Below are 19,358 nucleotides of genomic sequence, written 5' to 3'. Positions count from 1 at the left end.
ATTTTATCACCTAAACTTTTAAATTACGTAAATTAAGCTTTCGACGTTTAAAAAGTTCAACATTTTTAATAATTAAACTCAGCAGTTTATTACTAATTTTTAAATAATTAACTATTGCTAAATCACTTTTTATGGTGAAAATAAGACTATTTGTTTCGAAAACTATCTGATTTTTTACTTAACTTTAAAAGTTTGTTGATTTAATTAACTAGAATTATCTACAAGCTAAACTATTGTAAGTTAATTTTTTAAATAAAATTCTGATTTTTTTACTAAATTCCGACCGCATTTTAGTCTATGGATTCCTTACAAAACAACTTCTTAATTATTTTTTCCTTTATAAGCTTGTTTAACTACAATAAATAATCTGAGGGAATTTATAAGGAATACTGTTTAAGATAAAAAGTTGTTAAAAAGTATTTTTTTTTTTTTTGCTAAGACTTTTTTGTTATCAAAAAAGGTAAGATCCAGTAAATATATTGATATCATGAACAAAAATATTTTTGCAGAAACTAACAACTTTTTAGACCAAACTCTGAAATTTTATCAAAGAGATTTGTCTTTATTTAAAATATTAAGCACAAAATGTTTTCAAACTATATTAGGCCTACATTTGACTCTATATTTTAACCTCGTAATATATATATTGAAAGTTTTAAAACTCTCTTTCGCGGTTTAAGCCTATCGTGCGTTTCAAATTGAAATCATGGTCTAGAATAGGATTATTCTGAAGTGTTATAGAGTTACACTTGTTGCTTGAATAATTTATAGGCATTCTCGTGAAATTATATAACTCATAACTGAAACCTGCTTTTTGATAATAAACTTACTTTTTATATGTAAACTCGTCTTAAAATGTGCAAAAACTAATTGTTTGAAACAAAGCTAATTAGATAATTTAAATTGACGATAATAATATTGCAAAATAAAACTGTTGAAAGTAAATTTTTTTGCTTTGAAAGCATTATGATCGTTCTAGATGTTAGAAATAAGTTTTTGGTGGCTAATTTAAAACGATCCTTAGTATTTAGCTGAGAATGATGCTAAAACTTTTCAATAATTGTCATAAAGTTAAAAAAGATTAGATTTGTTTTTACCTTTAATTATCTCACAATGTATTTGAGTGAGCTCTTTTCTAAACGTTTTACAGTCTAATATACAAAATATGTTAAAGTTATTGTTGAAACATAACTTTATAAAGAAATACGAAAACAAATCTAGACGGATTTAACGTCTACAAAAAAAATTGTTTTAGATAAAACAACTTAAAGTTTTTGATAACATTTTAAACTGTAATTTTACAGTTACAAGTTTTAATTATATTTTATTGACCGACACAAAAAAAAAGCTTAAAATATTTACTCTAAAGACCTGGTGCACGAAGAACCTTTCGGTTATCGAATCGCACACCACGGATACCTTTAAACGTCTTGTCTAGGACAGTTGAACCAATAATGTTGCTATTTAGTTGGTGTGTTCAATTAAACAACAACTACGTTTTCATTACAACGTAAACATGCGACTAAAGTAATAGTTTCCATAATTAAACCACCTAGAAACAACAAATATAAAAAAAGTTAGGCATTTCATATAAGCAACAACAAACTGTTTAAAGTAAAGAAGCTTGTGTTTAGTTTTATCAAAGGAATTATTTGTATAATTCATACAACCTTCAGCGTACAACAACAAAAACTACACAAACTAATGTTTTCATTGAAAATAAGTAAAGCTACAACTTAAGCCTTTAATAAATTAAACTAAAAAAGTTTTATGTAGTATCATTGAGTTTACAATTTTTAAATGGAAATTTTGTCTAAAAGCTTTTTAAATACAAAAATTCAACAATAGTTTATAACAATTATTAATAATGTTTTGTATATTTAAAAGTACAATCTTATTGTTACTGAAAATTTGTACGAATACATAATTTACAACAGATTTTTGTGAAGCTTTGACAAACAAAATCTACTTAACTTTTTTAAACCTAGGTTTCTGATATAACTTAACACTTTTAAATTGAAAGTAACGTTTTTAAATCACCAAACTCAAATTTATAAACAAATACTTATTGAAATCCAATTTATATAAGTTATTAAGCAAAAGTGTTTGCTTAGACCAGGGCTTCCCAAAATGGGCCAAGTAGCCCAGTAGGGGGCCATTTAAAAAATATGTTAAATATCTAAATGAGAATGTTTTCTTACATCTTTTGTAAAAGTTTTTTATCAATACTTTATTGATTAAAAAACATAGGTTACTTAGAGTTAGTAACGTTTTTTTTAATCGCTTCGATGATATTTTTAAAAACTTTTTTTAACTTCAATTACAATTCTAGCTAGCAACACAATATTAAAAAAAAAATTTACTAATTTTATATTAGTTCTCCCTCTTACTTTTTTTTTCATGATAAAATCATTATATTGTTTTTATAGAAGAAAGCTTCCGTTTTGTTCGTTGTAGACATTTTGCTACCATAATTTGAAACTTACATTTCTGGTATTCTGGATTTAATTATGAAGAACAAAAAAAAGTCTTAGGCAGTTTTAATGGTAGTATTTTGAGAACTTTTGTTCAAGGGGTCATAGCTTTATTTTTTATTTTTTAAAGAAGGCCTATTAAGTTTAGAAAACCCTGGTTTAGACTTTTAAAAAACGAAAACATGAAGCATGGTTTAAAAAAGGATTTTTTAAGTGAAAAAGACAGTAAAATAACACTTTATTGAAAAGAAACACTGACTTATGAAAAAAAAATATTAGCTAACAAAAACTACCAAACGATATTTCACATAATAATAATAGGTCGACATATATGTGTGCTTTGTCATACAGAAGGAATTTATTAATAAACAGTTGGAATTTGTAACTAATCTATATGGTCTTAAGGGACTAATTTTCTAAGAAAGGCCAAAAAAAGTGACTTTGTTTATGTACATAAAAAAATTCAAAAACTATTTAAAATTAGCTTCTCAAAATACACTGAATATTTGTAGAAAAAGCAAATTATACAAGTTTGACTACCAAAAGCTCGATGTACGCTAAAGGTTCAAACAATACTAAGTAAAAACAATTAAACTAAATTGAAATAAATTTAAAATATTAATTTCATTTCATTTCATACTCAATAAAAATTTTGGTCTTGTTTTGGATGATCGACTTTAATAAAAGATAAATACTTTGAGCTTTGTTGGAAGTTTTCTTTATCTGCGTCAGATAAAAACAATTTAGAGCTAAAAACGCAAACAAAAAACTTTGTAGTACTATAAAGAAACAATAAAGTTTTAAAGACTTTTTGAAGTATTTGTTAGTTGTTTTATATTTTTTTAGTAAATAGTTTATTGCAAGACTGAAAAAATAGCAGTTACGTTTGATTGCTGTAAAAATAATTAAAGGTCTCTATTTTATAAAAGGAGAAGAAATATACATTTTTCTCAATATTTTTTTTAGCAAACTAAGTTTTGCTTAAATAGCTCGACAGTGCTTAAAATAAAATTTTGTTCAATAAAAGTTAAACACAAACAGTAGTTAGTAGAAAGATTATTTTGTTTTCCTGTTAATAAATTTAGAAGAAGTTTTGCTCTGTTTAAGACACAAATACATTAACTAGGTAAATCATAATCAGTAGTTACACAGCAAATTAACTTAAATTAAAAAAAAAGAACTTTGCTGCTAGTAATACTTTGTAGTTTGAATATTTTATTAATATTAAATAGTAATAATATTAATTATTAAATATATAAACGTGAAAATCAGAACAAAATTCTTAATGATAATAAATCTTTTATGACATCAAAATACATTAGTCACAAACGATAAATAACCACCGATATATAAATCTTATGCAAATCACAAGTACACAGGGTTGAATAATGCAGCTAAATGGTCACCTCAAAAAATACTGTACAGATCAAACGCTGTATATACAGCAGGAGAGCTTGTAAAACTAGATACTTAGTTTCAGATTTTTAATATTAAGTTGTTCTCGTTTTAAAGCACTTAAATCTTATTGAAGTAAAAATCTATATTTAGTTAAGTAGTTTATAATTCTATATATCGTCGTTGATCATAATAAGTTTAAATTACTTTTTGTTATTTTAATATTTTAAGACGAGATCAATTAATAACCAGTTTATGCTATTTATGCGTTTTTAAATTAAAATTAAACTATAAAAACAATTTTTTTAAATTTTACTCACCACACTGAGTTTTGTTAATTATATTTTCCAATGTATTTAACTAATGTCTCCTTATGACGTAACAATGTTTTAAACACAATATATGAATGCTTGTAACTTTATAAAAAAATAGGTTTTTTTATTATTGTGAGTCTATTTTGGTTCTCTGATTAGAACTAAAAAACAGACTTAAAAACCAAATGTTTGAGAAAAGATAAAGTAAGGTTTCTTGTAACTAAATTTTAATTCAAATTGTAAAGATACTTTCAAATTGAGTTAAAGAAGCTTGTAATTCTGATACTAGTCAAGGGGACAATATAATTGTTTCAATTTACTTATCCCACCCACACCACCCTAAGTATCTCAATTTAATTTATACTTTTCATGCAAACATGATGTTGCAGTTTATTTGCTTATTACGTCATAAAGATATTACAAGTCGTTTGAAAGAAAAAAAATCACATTAGTCGAACGAAAAAGTATAACTACTAAATACTGTTCTGATAAAGTAAAATTATCAGATTGCCATCTTAAATATCTCATAACCCAGGCTAGTATTTATACTACAGTGAGAAAGCCTTGTTTGTTTTTGTTATATTATTACGTCACTTAGTTAAAAGTTTTAAATTAAGTTTCAAGGTTACCGGTATATATATAAATAAAGTATCTAAAAGTATTACTTGTTTATATTTTCTTATATTCTTTTTTTAATACAGAACTCCTTTAAACACAAATCTGAACTGTGTTTATAACTTTATAGCAGTTAGTCACAAACTAGAATCGTGTACCATAGAATAAATAACAACTACTATAAACTAAAAAGCTGCTAAATTATCACTAGGAAAAACACTGACTGGTTTATAAACATTTATCACTTATTTAATTTATGTATTTTGGTGTTTTAAAAAAGTGAAAAACTTATATTAAATTAAAGGTCTGCAGTGTCAACTTTAATAGAATTAAGAAAAACAACCTAGAACATTAAAACATAAATCAATTTACCTATGATAAGCGCCATTTTAATAAATTAGTACTATTACAATATCAGTTTGAATAACTCAAAAAATAGCTTAATATTAATACTATAGTGCGAAGGTCTTGTTTGTTTTTGTTACATTATTACGTCAAAAAGATAATAGTTATATTTTAATGTTCAATGGTTTCTAAAATTGTTTTAAAGCATATCGAGGAATATTTGTTTTCTTTGTTATATTATTTATGTTGTTAGGTCAAAATTCAAACTTGATCAAGTGTTAGTTTTCGAGCAGCTTGTAATAATCTCCAGCTTGAATATCTCAAAACTTATCTAAATATTTATGGGGAGGTCTGATTTGATTTTATTATATTATTTAACACATAATTAAATGTTTTCAGATAATTTTAAAGGTTACCGGTGTTTATATAAATTGTCTCGGAGAAGTTTTTTTTTTCTCTTATTAAAATTTTAAAGTTATATTATTAATTTATCGCTAAGTTTTTACTAAATGAGAAAATGTTAGCAGCAAACTTACAAGTTCTGTCTAATATTAGTAGTAAAAAAATATTTTTTTAGCTTGTTGAGACTAACTGTGGGTTGATTCTTTTTTAATCTATACACATTTTTTAAATCCTTCACATATATTATGAGGAATAAGAAGCATTAAGTAGCTTTATTCTTTGTCATACTTTCATAAAGATATTAATTTACGTTATTTTTTATTTTAAATTTGTTTTAGTTCTAAACAGATTTTTTTGTTTTACAAATGTTTTTATTTAGTTATTTATAAAATTTCAAAAAGTTGTTTTTGTTTAAGTTGACTTAGTTTTAATTTATTAAACCTAACTACTTACACTTTATCTCAAATATTCTTAATATGATTAGTAAATAATTTCTTACTTAAATCTTTAAATAGTTAAACATTTAGATTTCTAGGAAAGCTTTTAAATAATGCCTTAAATTTTATTTACAGGTACTTTTTATTTTTTTTAAGTTTTAGTTCTGTATAAATTTAATTGCTACAACAAAAATTGTTTTATATTGCAGTTGGAAATAAAAGTATTGAAAGAAATATTTCGCTCAATGTTCTAAACCAATTAAAGATTTTTTAGTAGTCAATAAAGTTTTTTAAACTTATTTATAACGTGATTATAAATTAGTGATGTACCGGACTCACTATCCGGGTCCGGGTCCGGCCGGATATTGCCATTTTTGTCTGATATCCGGATCCGGCCGGATTCTAATTTGAAAAAAAAGTCCGGATCCGGTTCCGGCCGGATTCAAATTTGAAAAAAAAATCCGGATCCGGTTCCGGCCGGATTCTATTTAAAAAAAAAATCCGGATCCGGGTCCGGTACATCACTATTATAAATAAACGTTATATTCTAAAAATCTAAATGTTCATTCACTTAGGTATAAATTACAGATTAATTTTATAACCCGACTTTTTAACTACAGTAGACCCAAAAACTTTTAGACATGTAAATGTTAGATAATTGAGATAGACGTGTTTTGAAAGCTTCAATGTTTGACATTTTTCAACTATTTGATTTTTATAGTAAAAACTTCACTTTAGTCGACTTTTATTTAAAATTATACAATGGAAAAATACCTAACTTTAATGGAAAAACAATGAAAATTACTTAGTAGTTTATACAACTTTTTTAATGCTAAATGGCTAAAACAGCATAAAATAAATAAAGTTTTCAGATGATACACTAAATAAAAGTTTGTATTTATTACTAATTTTATATTTAGTTTAATTTTGTTTTGGAAAGTTCTTCTTATTATATAAAATTTTTGACAATTTCATAATTTTTCAAAGTTTAATGCTGTGCTAATATATTGATAATAAAAAACAAACATCATTCAGAATAATAAAAAAGAAAAAACTAAATACAAAAAACTAAAAATTAAAATACTTGTAATAAACATTTATAAATGTGAATAATTTTAATTAAAGCGTGTAAAAAAGTATAAAAAAAACAAAGTGAAATTTTTTTTACAAAAGTTTAAATTAAAAAGGTAGAAAATTGCGAATCACAGTATTTTTGTTCAAAGTTTTACAACTTTAAAGTTGGAGTATACTAAGTTTGTGATAAAGAAATCTAAAAAAAAACCATAAAATATAAAAAGTATATTTAAAAACAAAAAATACTTATATCTTAAATCTATATACTATAAGTTTGTATATCTATATATATGTTACATAAATTATAAGTACATGCCTGTTCACACTAAAAAAGCTTTTAAATTTAGTAAATGAAAAATACCTTTATTTTAAAATTTGTATTTTATTAATATTGAACTAAATAAGCGAAAAAATGTGTCTTTAAAAAGTTTTAAACGTTTATTTTAGCTTGTTAATAAAAAAATACCTTTAAGATTTAGTGGAAACAATTAAAAGAAAAACGACAAACTGAAAACAATTTTAAAAATAGTACGAAATAAAAAGTATATTTACAATTAAAATAAAACATCCAAAACAAAGTTTTGTACTGTTAGGATTTGTGCAGTGCTCAAAATGCCCCTAAATAGAGAGAAAAACGCGTAAACAAAATAAATCGGGCGAATCTAGAAAAACGAAGGGTGAATTTTAGTTTCAGGAAACATTTGCAATTATTAATCATTACATAAAATTTTTGTTTATGAACCAAATAAATTCGACTGATTTCTGTAAATTCTCAAAAAACATTAAAGTAAAAATAATTTTTGCAATAAAATTAGTTTTGCTAATTACATTTTAATTAATTTATATTAATATTTTTAATATTTTCCTAGTTATCATATCATATTCGTACTAAACTAAACAAATACCGATCAGTTTAGTAGATTTACTAAAGAAAAGAGAAACACATAAAAATAATATAAAATAACTAAAATAAAGAATGTATCGACCTACTCTCAGTAAGCTTAATAAAATGGCTAAAAACAACAACGTACTTTTAAAAAGTGATTTTTTTTTGTTTTTTTTTTACTACAAATGTTTTTTTTTCTTTTTTTTTCAAACAGCTTCAACTTCTTTTTTTGCTTCAGCATCTAAATTAAAAAAAATAAATTAAAAAAAAAAAGTTTTTATAAATTTTTCGTAACAAAACAGATTTCTGGATACATTTATAGTTATAGTATGATATTACTTACTTAATTTAATTAGTTCTTTTATGTTGCTTACATATAGGTTAATTTAATTACTTATAATATATAACTAGTTTAATTTAGAGTGTTATGAATTAATACCCTAAACGTAAGTAATTAAAAAACTTTAAATTAACAACAACAAATATGCATTTAAAATATATTATCAAAAAAGCAACAGTGTAAAAACATTTTGTTGTTATGCAACAAAATATTTCAAGTGTTTCAATATGACAACTAAAGTATTGCATAAAAACAACTTAACAACTTTTAAAGTAGCATTTAAACGCACTCAATTATACTGCAATCATTTATAATTGGAATAAAACGTCAAGTACACTTACACAAGTATTCGTTGATTTATTTTTGTGAATGAAACTTGATAATCACGTACTTTAGGTAGATGACAAATCAAAGATAATATTTCATTGTTTTTATGAGCTTGATTTAGTGAAAAAATATTCAAAACAGAGATTTTCAAACTACTGGTTTTTGAACAAAAATACTTTTTTATGTAATTTGTTTTAGTTTGAAGTAATTAAAAACAGTCTGTCTTTTTGATAGGGCTTACTGTCTTGAAGAGTACCGTGTTTTTACAAATAAATAGTTTTATTATTTTTTAAAACAATACCGTTATAACACGTCAATTGTTTTTAATTACTGATGATGTAATTTATATATTGAAACTCCAGTTTAAAAATTATATTAATCGTTTCAAAATTTAAATCTTGTAATTCAAGCTTTGAGATGTTTTATTGTTTGAAATATAAGCAATTAGGTTTTTAAAAGTAAATTGATTTTAAACACACAGCATTTATTCTACTTTCAGAAATTTAATCTTTTAATTTGTTTTAATTAAACTTTAAAGATAAAAGCTAAAAAAAACTGTTCTGAAAATGTTATGCTTCAGTAAAGTTTCGTATGAATAATAAAGTTTTTATTGTTTTAATAAAATTTTCAAACAATCAATAATTGTAAAACATAAGTATTTTATCTTTAAGTGTTTTATCAAATTGTTAAAGTTGTCTAAACCAAGTTGTTATAATTTAGAACTCTTATCCATAACATTTAACAAAAAAAATAATTTCTCATTAAAAAAACGTTTAAAAACCAATTAAAATTTAGTGAATATGTTTTCGATTTTTTGCCGGTACTATTGTACTTTTGTAAAACGATTCACATGAGCAATGTGTACTTTTTATAAATCAAACAAGTAAAGTAGCTTTAATTTTGGGTTTAGCCATACTCATTAGATACAAACTGCATTTTTATATCAAACATTAAAATTTGAAACACTGAATTTGCTTTCAGACAAATGCTAATCAACCTTATTTCAGTAAACTATAATTGTTTATACAAATATTTATATTTTAAACCAACCCAAGCTCAAAGATGTTGCCTTTAGATAAATGCTGTGCCAGTCTCTGTCTTTTCTCTGATTCATCAGTTTATTCAACTTAGGGTTAACCCCCCTGTTGAAATATTCATCCTTGTACTGGGTCGTTTCTTCGATGTTTTTCTGAGTCACCAGTTGTCGCTTGCTAACTGTGGGAACTGTAGAATGTACAAACAATTGTAGTAAAACTTTTTTTGTAATTGTATTTAATATATTAAACAAAATAGTTCTGTTTGTGTTGCTTTAAACTGTTTTTAGTTTTTATAAGCCTGTTTTTTTAATTGGTACTTTTGACGACTTTTATAATTTTTTTTTACCCATTTCTTAAAATATAGTTAAATAACTTATATAAGAAACGTAAAAGCTTGTAAGTTTTTGTTACACAACTTCGAGAAAACAAAGTTTGTTTTTAATTGTTCAAATAATTAGCTCGTCTTCTAGACATTGTTTACTTTATTTTATTTTAATTACCGCAAGCTAACTTTGCAAAATTTTAGTTTTCCAGAATAATAAAAAATGTACAATTTCACGTTTGTTATATGAAGCATTTGTCTTGTATAACTGTTTAATTTAGATGTGTGTGAGATATCATAGACTATTTATATATTTGTTTTCTAATAAAGTTTTCTTAGATTCTTTCTAACAAAACGTTAAAAGCAAATAATTATTATAAAACATAAAGTCAAGTTTAAAAGTTTTATTTTCTAACAAACAAAGTCTAATCTTATAAACTAAACTTCCCATTTAGCTTATAACACTGTCAAGTTCTCAAGAACATTTTAGAAAGCCTACTTGAAATAAAAGCCAAGTTTCTAAGTGACTTGAGTGTTTAAACTGATAAAAAGATTTGTAAAATATTTGAATAAAAAGTTACATTTAAACACTCATAAACAACAAGTTTATAAAACTTTAAGTTTTATAAAAGTTAAGACTAAAGTAATTAACTGAGTAAAAGCTTTATGTAATGTAAAACTTATAAGGTAAACATTAAAGTTAATTAGACTTATAAGTTAAAATAAGTCTATTAAATTTTAAAATTAAAAAACTGTTTTAAAAAACAAAAAATTTTAACTACGTTTAAATATCTATAAATAACAAGTTCATATTGTATAAGTTAAATAGAAAATACATTTATAAAATGAAAAAACTTTGTGTAAACATTTAGCATTTTATTATAGTAAGTTCATGACTCAGGTGTTATTTTAAACAAAGGAACTGTTTAAATGCTACAATAACAAAATTAAACAAATAAAACGCTCCTTTTTTTTTGTTTTAAAAAGTTTGTACTACTTGTTGAAATAAGCAGATAAAGATAACATGTATTAAAAAATTGGTTACTTTAAAATGTTGATTTCTTAAAAATTTTCAAGATTTTTTAGAATTTAACTGCAATTTAATTGACTCAATTTAAGCTTTGAATTTCTCAAATTTCTGCACTTTTTCAATTAACTTTGATATAAATTCTTCTGTAATGTTATGTTTTTTAGTAAACTTTATTGAGATTATAATTATACTAATTACGTCAAAAAGTGGAAATAAGCATTTTTTAAAATGAAATAGAAGACTGTTAAGAATATTTCATTTTACTGTTTACAAGAACTTAAAAGCAATAAAAATAAAATTAAATACGATTATTTTTCTTAAAATAGTTATAAATTAATGATTTTCTGAAAATTATTTGATATTAATCAACACATTAGTTAATAAACATGCTATTATTTTTATGGTTTTTAATGTTTAATTTTTATTATTAAGTCAAGTCATTCTGTTAATGTAATAAGTTCAAATAAACACACCTATTTCTTTTGTATATGTTACAAATACTATGCTACTTATACGAGAAAAGCTTTTATGAATAAACAAAATAAAGTTCATTGAGAATAACTTGTTGCACAGATTTTTCTGTATAAATATTAAAACTAATAATGTTATTATTTTAAACTAACCAATATCAACAGCTTGATAAAATTTTAATTACTAACTTGTATAAAATATATATTATTTCCAACTAACCAATATCGACAGCTTAATTAAACTTTAATTGCTTAACTATTATAAAGTATATGTTATTTTCATCTAACCAATCCCAACTGCAGGTTTAACGTAATTCTGGTTGCAGTCGTACCTATATAAGATTATATTATTTAAAAACAAACTTTAGTACAATCATATCGAGTATAAAAAATGTTGTTACTACCTAATATATAAAAAAACTTCATTGATTATATCCATATATAGTTTTAAAAAAGATGATTAAATAAGTTATTAACAAATACAACTATGTTACAGTCATACCTAGTATAATACGATAAAATATTTTTACTACACACCTAGTAGTTCCAACTTTCAAGCAATCCGATTGGCTGACAGGTGAAGTGTAAGTTCTCCTAGTGGTGGTGTCCAGGGGCCTCGGAACCTTGGAAACCCAATCAGGTGGGGCGTCGATGGCACCCTTCATATCGTAACCTGCGAAAATTTTTACTTGTGAAAAACAATTGATAGTTGTAAATTTTGAAAAATTGATATTTGTAACTTGGAAAAATTGCAGTTTTAAAATATTTGAATAAATAGTCTTGTAATTGGTATATGCGCTCGATTTTTAAAAATACATTGAAAATTTTTTTTGCTGTTAAAAGCTTTCTAGCATCTTTTCTATATAACTAGTGTATAAAGTAGTTACTGGAAATAAATTTAATTTAATTAACTTTTCGTTTTCTACAAGTAAAAATTTTAGTCCATAGAGATAAAATATTCTATTGAATATGTATTATTGCTTTATAAGTATTATAATGTTTAAAATTTACCATATAAATATTTTTTTACTTTTAAGTTTGATAATTATAACTGAGTAGGTATTTTATGTAAGATTTATTTTTTATATAATTAATAATTTTTAGTAGAGTTAAAACGATTAGGTTAGAAATTTTACTATAAATTTAAAATAACTAAAACAACTTTAGAAATGTTTAGTTTTGTCTATTTATATTACATTTAGGGGTTTAAAACATACTCACCTAAAACTTTAATTTAGTAGCCTTTTATGCTTAATAATTGCATCTAATCTAAATGTAACACAAATAGTAAATAAAATTCAGTATATAAAAGTAGACATATATTTTAAAATTTAACTTGTTCAGCTGTATTTATGTTTAGAATAAAAAATTTACACTTTGAATTTACAATTTTATTTTTATGATCAAAGTTTTCACGTTTTACCAAATTTGTACTTATCAAATCAAACGTTTTATAAAAATTAGAATAATTTTAAAGTAAAAATATTAAACTTATTAGACTTAAGCTAACTTTTTTCTAAACATATTTAACTTTTCCAAAAATTTTAAACAAATCAATACAGCTTATAACTAGTACACTTGCAAGCTAAGAACTGTTTAAATAAAAAATATTTTAAGGTAATAACTTTTAAACTTTTAATAATTATAAAGTTCTGTAGCTACTTGCTAACACACAGCCTTTTTTGTTTTCATTTTATAAACAACTTTCTTAAATGCTAAATGCAAGCAACTAAGTTTCCGGTTTTCTTACGTTGACTAATACACAACTAACTTTGCTTGCAACAACAAGTTTAAGTTGCTTAAGTTTAATTTAAATTAAAGCTTGGTAAGTAATTTAAAACCTTTTAACATAGATATTCCTAAAAATTTTTAATCATCAAACTATAGTTATTTCAAGTTTATTTTTTAAGTTTAAACTTATAAGATTATGTTTAACTTTTGGTATTTATTTTATTCAGAAAGAATAACTATGTAAAAAAAAATCAATGTTTAAAACTAAAACACATATTTCTGAAAATTTAAAAAATAAAAAGTAGTTGACAAAAACTTGACTTAATAAAACTAAACTTCAAAACGCAACAATTCTATTTCAAGCAATGAATTGAGCAGAAATTTTACAAACAAAAAAGATTAAATTTTCAACAAAACTTTTACTTCTATTGTAAAAAATCCGATAAAACTGTTTTGTTTCGTCTGTAATATTTCCGACTCTTTTGTCAATTTGTCAAAATATTTTTACAAGCGCTTTAAAGATTAAATTCTATCGAAACTGGAAGCAGTATTTGTTTTTGTATTTCGAAAATCACTCCTTCTTGAATGCAGACTTATTATCATAAGCTCAATGCTATAGCGATTGTAAACTCTTTCAGCTGACATATTTTGCTAAAGTACAATGCTAACTTTTTGTATAAAATTTCTACGAGCTTTAGAAAAATATATCTTTTAGCACGTACCACATTAAAAAGGATGCTTTTTGCTTATTTGTAGTTATAAAACGTATTTATAGATAGCTTTAAGAAATCTTAAAATAACAGTTACCACACAAACTTATAACGCTATGAATAAGAAAAATTTAATTCTGGATTCAAGAAAAACCATTACTCTTTCTTTTACAACTAAACCAAAATTTACTCAAAGAAAATAAATGTATCAATGTTTATTAAAAACAAGTTTACAACTTTTATACTTTTCACCAAAAGTTTACTGATAGTATAGTTAAATTTATGTTTTACTTAACTACTAGAATTTAGTTTGATTGTTTTCTCGGCCAAAAATGCAAAATTATTCCTTAAACATCAAGAGCTATATTAAATTTAAAAAGTGTAGAATTCTTATAGCAACTCTATGAGTATACTTATGTGCGTTTATTTGAGTTCAAAAACCGTTTTAAAATTTAATTGTTAAGTAATTCCACCACCAAAGTTGTTTTTATAAACAGGTTTTTTGTTTACAGTTTCCTATCTTTAAATAAGCCTAAATATCGAGTTATTGTATTGTACATTATATACTACCCTGATTAAAATAATACAAAGTATTTTTAATTTTGTTGAATTTTCAATTTAATTCTCATAATAGTTAAACTTTACATAGTAACCTTATAACATAATTAAGTTAATTTATACCAAACCATTTGTTATTATCTCATATTCAAAATTAACCCTTATGACAATTAAATCTCAAATATTAAGCCTAATCTTGTAAATAAAACAGTTTATACAAAAAATTCCTTAATAAACTCATTGTAATTGTTTCTCATATTAAATCTGAATAAATTTTCACGAAACTTTTATCAAATTTTTCTTTAGTGTACTGTAATACAACCCTACTGTAAATAGATCTCATACTAACTCGATTAAATTAGTTTGCACAAAAAACCTACCAACCTTGGGGTGCTCCCATATAGTCTTCAACATAACTAGACAACACATGCTACCCTGATAGTCTAATTAAATTAGTTTACGCAAAACACTACTCACCTTGGGGTATTCCCATATAGTCCTCGTGATAAGTGCTTCTCATGTTGTCCCTGATGATCTGACCCAAAACGTCAGATGTCAAGGGTCTGTAGCTCCTGTTAGATGCCGGAGCCCCGCACGCTTCTTTTGACGTTTTGTTACGCGGATACTTCCATGTCATAAACATCTGTTTGTATGTTTTTCAATTTATATAAGTTCGAAATTCATACTTTTATATACAAAAAGATAACATTCTGTAAAAAAATCATCGCAAGACACGAACAAATAACTGCTGCAGCTTTAAGTTTTGGCCATAATTGAGTTTTGTCTTTATCAACAATATGTTACTGTTTGTTAGATAAAATCAACTTGTAATTTATTGTGACGCACAAACTCAAGTGACGTCATGATTCATATATTATACCTAACCCAGGTGAAGATTGTTGTTTTAAAGCTACCTGATATAAGTAAAATAGTAAATACGACGTCATAATAACATCAAACCTAACCCGCATGACGTCATAATTCAAACCATACCTGATCGGGTTGAGGGTTTTAAGTGACGTCATAATTTAAATCATACCTAATCCGCATCATGATTTTTCTATGACGTCATAATTCAAACCATACCTGATCGGGTTGAGGGTTTTAAGTGACGTCATAATTTAAATCATACCTAATCCGCATCATGATTTTTCTATGACATCATAATTCAAACCATACCTGATCAGGGTGTGGGTTGTTGCTCCTTGCTCCAGAACTTGTTCCGCTCCTGATTGGTACTTCTCTCTTCGCATTCTTCATACAATAATCATCCTGAACTGTTGTGGTGCCTGTAATGGAATTTTATATAATATATAATTACATATTTTAAATTACTATAATTATAATTTTAGCGTATACTGCTGTGCTTGAAAATGGTTTATAGAACTTCTACTTCTACCTAACGCATAAAAACTAACCAATAGCACCCTCAAGCTTATAAGATGGCCTCAGTCCCCTCGATGTTTTGGGTCTCACCGCTTCGGTTGACTGGTTTTCAGTTGGTTGATCCGCATAATTCAGCCCGTAGTTCGTAGAATAAGGGTCCATGAATTTGTTTCCTGAAGAGATAAAATTATTTCTTAGGGCTTTTACATTTGTAATTTCTTAGTTTACGTTGTTTGTAAAATCTTAATTTAGAACTTTGATGTTATAGGCTAAAAACTACATTTATATTTATGACTTTCAAAAATAATTAAAAGTGTACAACTATACAAAAAACAACAAACTTAATACATTTAAAAAGACATCTTTATTGTTCTAACTAAAGTAAATGATTTAAAAGCGCCAACCTAACGCAGCCATGGCGGTCTTGGGTCGGTGTCCACCCTTGTATTCGATCGTTATATCGATCCCAATCTCCTTGTTGGAACTGTCCCTTACTGTGTACCCGGTATCAGGCCTCTCCTGGGGTTTAACAGGTTCCTGAGCTTTTCCTGAACTCTTATGAGATTTCAGGCTCTGAAAAATTAAACCTGATGTCATTCATTGTCATTGGTGTGGAGAAATACCTTTTAATCACCAATCTGCACACCATTTGCTTGTAAACTTAGTTTTAAGCTAATTGTTTAGTAAAAAAACCAAAAATTAAAAAATTTAAAATTAATTATATCTGTTTTTTTTATTGTTTAACCTTGTAGTAAGTTTAAGTTAGAAACATGGCAATCAATCTTTTTTAAACCCATTACTGCTAGTATAGACAAGTGTTTAAATGTAATATTAATCAATCATGTATAACCTTTTTTTAAATTAAGTATTTTTCATACCTGTTTCCTGATAACAGCCGACTTTGCTCGCTCAATCCTCAAACTCTCCGCCAAACTTTTCTCCGTTTCCTCCGCACTCCTCCTAGGAGTCCCCAAACCCCTTCTGGGCCCCGTGAAACTTTTCACCGACCTCGGGGTGGATACACCAGACTTCCAAGTTTCGCTCTCGGGCCTTCCCCCTTCAAAGCTCCTCCCCTGAATTTTAATCCCGTCGACTTTCCTGGTTTCGGGAACTTCCCTCCTCTTTGTAAGCTTCCAATACGACCAATTGGAGTTCGAACTTTTGGCGGTCTTCGGTCGCGCTTGACCGGTTCTCGGTCTGTAGTTGGGGGATTTTTTCGGGGTGAGGGTTTTGGCGGGGGCGAGGCAGAATTGGCTCAACAGCTTCTGGGTGTGGATCTTGTCGGGGGTGTTTCGGGGAGTTTTTTTGGAATACCAGTTCAGGGTTTGCTGGTATCCGGGTTTCAGGTTTCCGCCAGTCGGACCGTATATCTGTGGAACAAGTTAACAAAATTGTTTAAAAAAAATCAAACGAATAAATATCAGAAAATATTAATATTACCGACATACTTAAAATCTTATAAACAAAATTTTTCAACACATATAATAATAAAAAAATGAATCCTATGTTTATAACTGCACTGTTCAAATCAATCTGTTTAAAAATATGCTATAAATTATAACTAACAAAAATTTTAAAAATTGATATGCTAATTTTTTTCGTATATCTGTTGGATTATAATATATATAAATAACCACAGGTGCGAACAATATAAAACTAAGTTAAAAATGTGTGATGTATGAAGTATAAGTATATTTGAAAGCGTTTAAAATATCCAGTACTGTTGATAAAACAAACAATCAATAATAATGGTGTGACTGTGAATGTTTAAAAACAATTTATAAATTCACGAAGAAAAACATACAGTGAACAAAATAAAAAAGTAGAGAGTAAATTTAGGTAATTAAACTATATTTTATTTCACGCTTTTGGGTCTGTTTATAATTAAACTTTTTTTTTTTTTTATTTCCACAAAATAATAAAATTAAATTTCTACCTTTGGTGGTTTCCCTTTCACGGTCATGACACTCTTATAACTGGGGACTCCCCATTTGTTTAGACCGCTTACGTCAAAGTTGGGGTAATTTCGCTTGACGGGCATTTTGTGGGGGTGGCAGTGATTATATATATATATATAATATTTAATTAATTATTCTATCATCTAACAAATTGTGTAAAAATTGATTATTGAAAACTTATCTATTGTACTTTATAATGTTACTTTTTAACGGTATTTTTAAAGGGGTAGTAGTATTATTTAGTTATTCTGTCATCTACTACGATAATGTTTATATGTATTAGTTTAACAAATATTATACACTGTTTGTATATAAATAGTACAAAAATCCCTAATAATTTTTTTAAACATAAACTTATAATTTACAATCAAATTGTACACTAGAATTGAAACACAATACAAAACAAACTCCTTTTTTTTTAAACAAAGGCTCGAAAAATCTTAAAATTTAAATTACGTACTTAGAAAAAAAAAATCATAAACAGTTTAATCTCAATTAAAAAATAAATACAAAATATATAAAGCTATCAGCTTCCATCTTGCAATTTCTGTCAAACAAAAAAATTTGTTTTAAAGTATACTCTGAAAACAAATAACATTTTATAAGCTAAAACAAAACCACCATAAAATTATTTTTAAATGATGTACAGTAGTTTAAGGTTTTCAAAATATAGCAAAAACATCAATAATAAAAAAAAACTCATAAAATCAATAAGAAAAAAACTTGCTAATCACTTTTTAACAACTCGCGTTTTTACGACTTGAAAACTAAAAATAAAGAGAAAAAAGATTCAATGTCACATCTACAAAGCATTGTTGATTTTCTTGAAATTATTCTGAATGCAAACAATGAAATTATTGTTTGATTTTTTTTTTGTTTATTTTGGCCGATCCCACTAAAAAGATTTGGACAATTGATTTTTATCGCAGCATTTTTTCATCGGAAGTTTTTTGTACTGCGGTGAATTTTTGGTATTGTGACGTCTCATTTTTAAAGGTCAATTTACACCATTATGACGTAAAAGGTTTTGTGACTGAAAAAATTGTAAAATTTAAGTTAACTTATTCTAACTTTATTAATAAGCTTTAGTTTCAAATTTTGCATGGCTTAAAATGTTGATAATTAATTTAAAGAGAATCTCAGTAAACAGTTTTAGTTAAAATTCATAGAAAAATATGCATTTACAACTCAAAAACATTCACACAAGTTAAAACATTACAGTAAGCAAGTTAATTTATTTTTTCTATCAAAGTTGCATAAAGCGTTTTTTAATGTTGCCATTTTTTATTTATCGACATTGTATAATAGTTGAATGATTAAATAAATGTTTAATTTGACTCGTTTTATTTTATTTATGGAGGGCGTTATAAGAGTAAAGAGTATTTATTTTATGACGTACCTTACAAGTTGAATTTAAATTATGACGCAAGTTGTTTTTGAAATAAATTTAATTTACAAGATATTGATTTTTAAATAAAAATGTCGTGAGTTGTTTTTCCTGGTAAAGGTCTTATTAATTTGAAAAAGGTTATTTTATTGAAAAAGGT

General features: G+C 25.5%; 1 protein-coding gene across 1 annotated transcript; it reads right to left on the bottom strand.

The window, feature by feature from the left end:
- Positions 1-7,176: 7,176 nt before the first annotated feature.
- LOC145842022 (uncharacterized) lies at positions 7,177-17,950 on the bottom strand. The gene is made up of 10 exons (XM_082949370.1): positions 17,790-17,950; positions 16,732-17,223; positions 16,258-16,426; positions 15,886-16,026; positions 15,647-15,756; positions 14,945-15,110; positions 12,006-12,141; positions 11,757-11,800; positions 9,660-9,833; positions 7,177-8,183 (listed from the first exon to the last, which is right to left on the bottom strand). The coding sequence occupies exons 1-10, from the start codon at positions 17,892-17,894 to the stop codon at positions 8,149-8,151; spliced, it is 1,572 nt and encodes a 523-aa protein (XP_082805496.1). The 5' UTR covers positions 17,895-17,950; the 3' UTR covers positions 7,177-8,148.
- Positions 17,951-19,358: the final 1,408 nt, after the last annotated feature.

Source organism: Thalia democratica, chromosome 8 (assembly GCF_965202585.1).
Source record: "Thalia democratica chromosome 8, ktThaDemo2.hap1.1, whole genome shotgun sequence".
Lineage (NCBI taxonomy): Eukaryota > Metazoa > Chordata > Thaliacea > Salpida > Salpidae > Thalia > Thalia democratica.
This window is presented reverse-complemented; position numbering and strand designations above follow the sequence as displayed.

What these genes read in the sequence shown, in the direction of transcription:
- LOC145842022 (XM_082949370.1), bottom strand. Translation starts at nt 17,894, where the DNA reads ATGCCCGTCAAGCGAAATTACCCCAACTTTGACGTAAGCGGTCTAAAC. An exon ending in TGAAAGGGAAACCACCAAAG is followed by an intron (nt 17,224 to 17,789) that starts GTAGAAATTTAA and finishes CTTGTTCCACAG; the next exon opens with ATATACGGTCCGACTGGCGG. An exon ending in CTATATGGGAATACCCCAAG is followed by an intron (nt 12,142 to 14,944) that starts GTGAGTAGTGTT and finishes AAATTTTCGCAG; the next exon opens with GTTACGATATGAAGGGTGCC.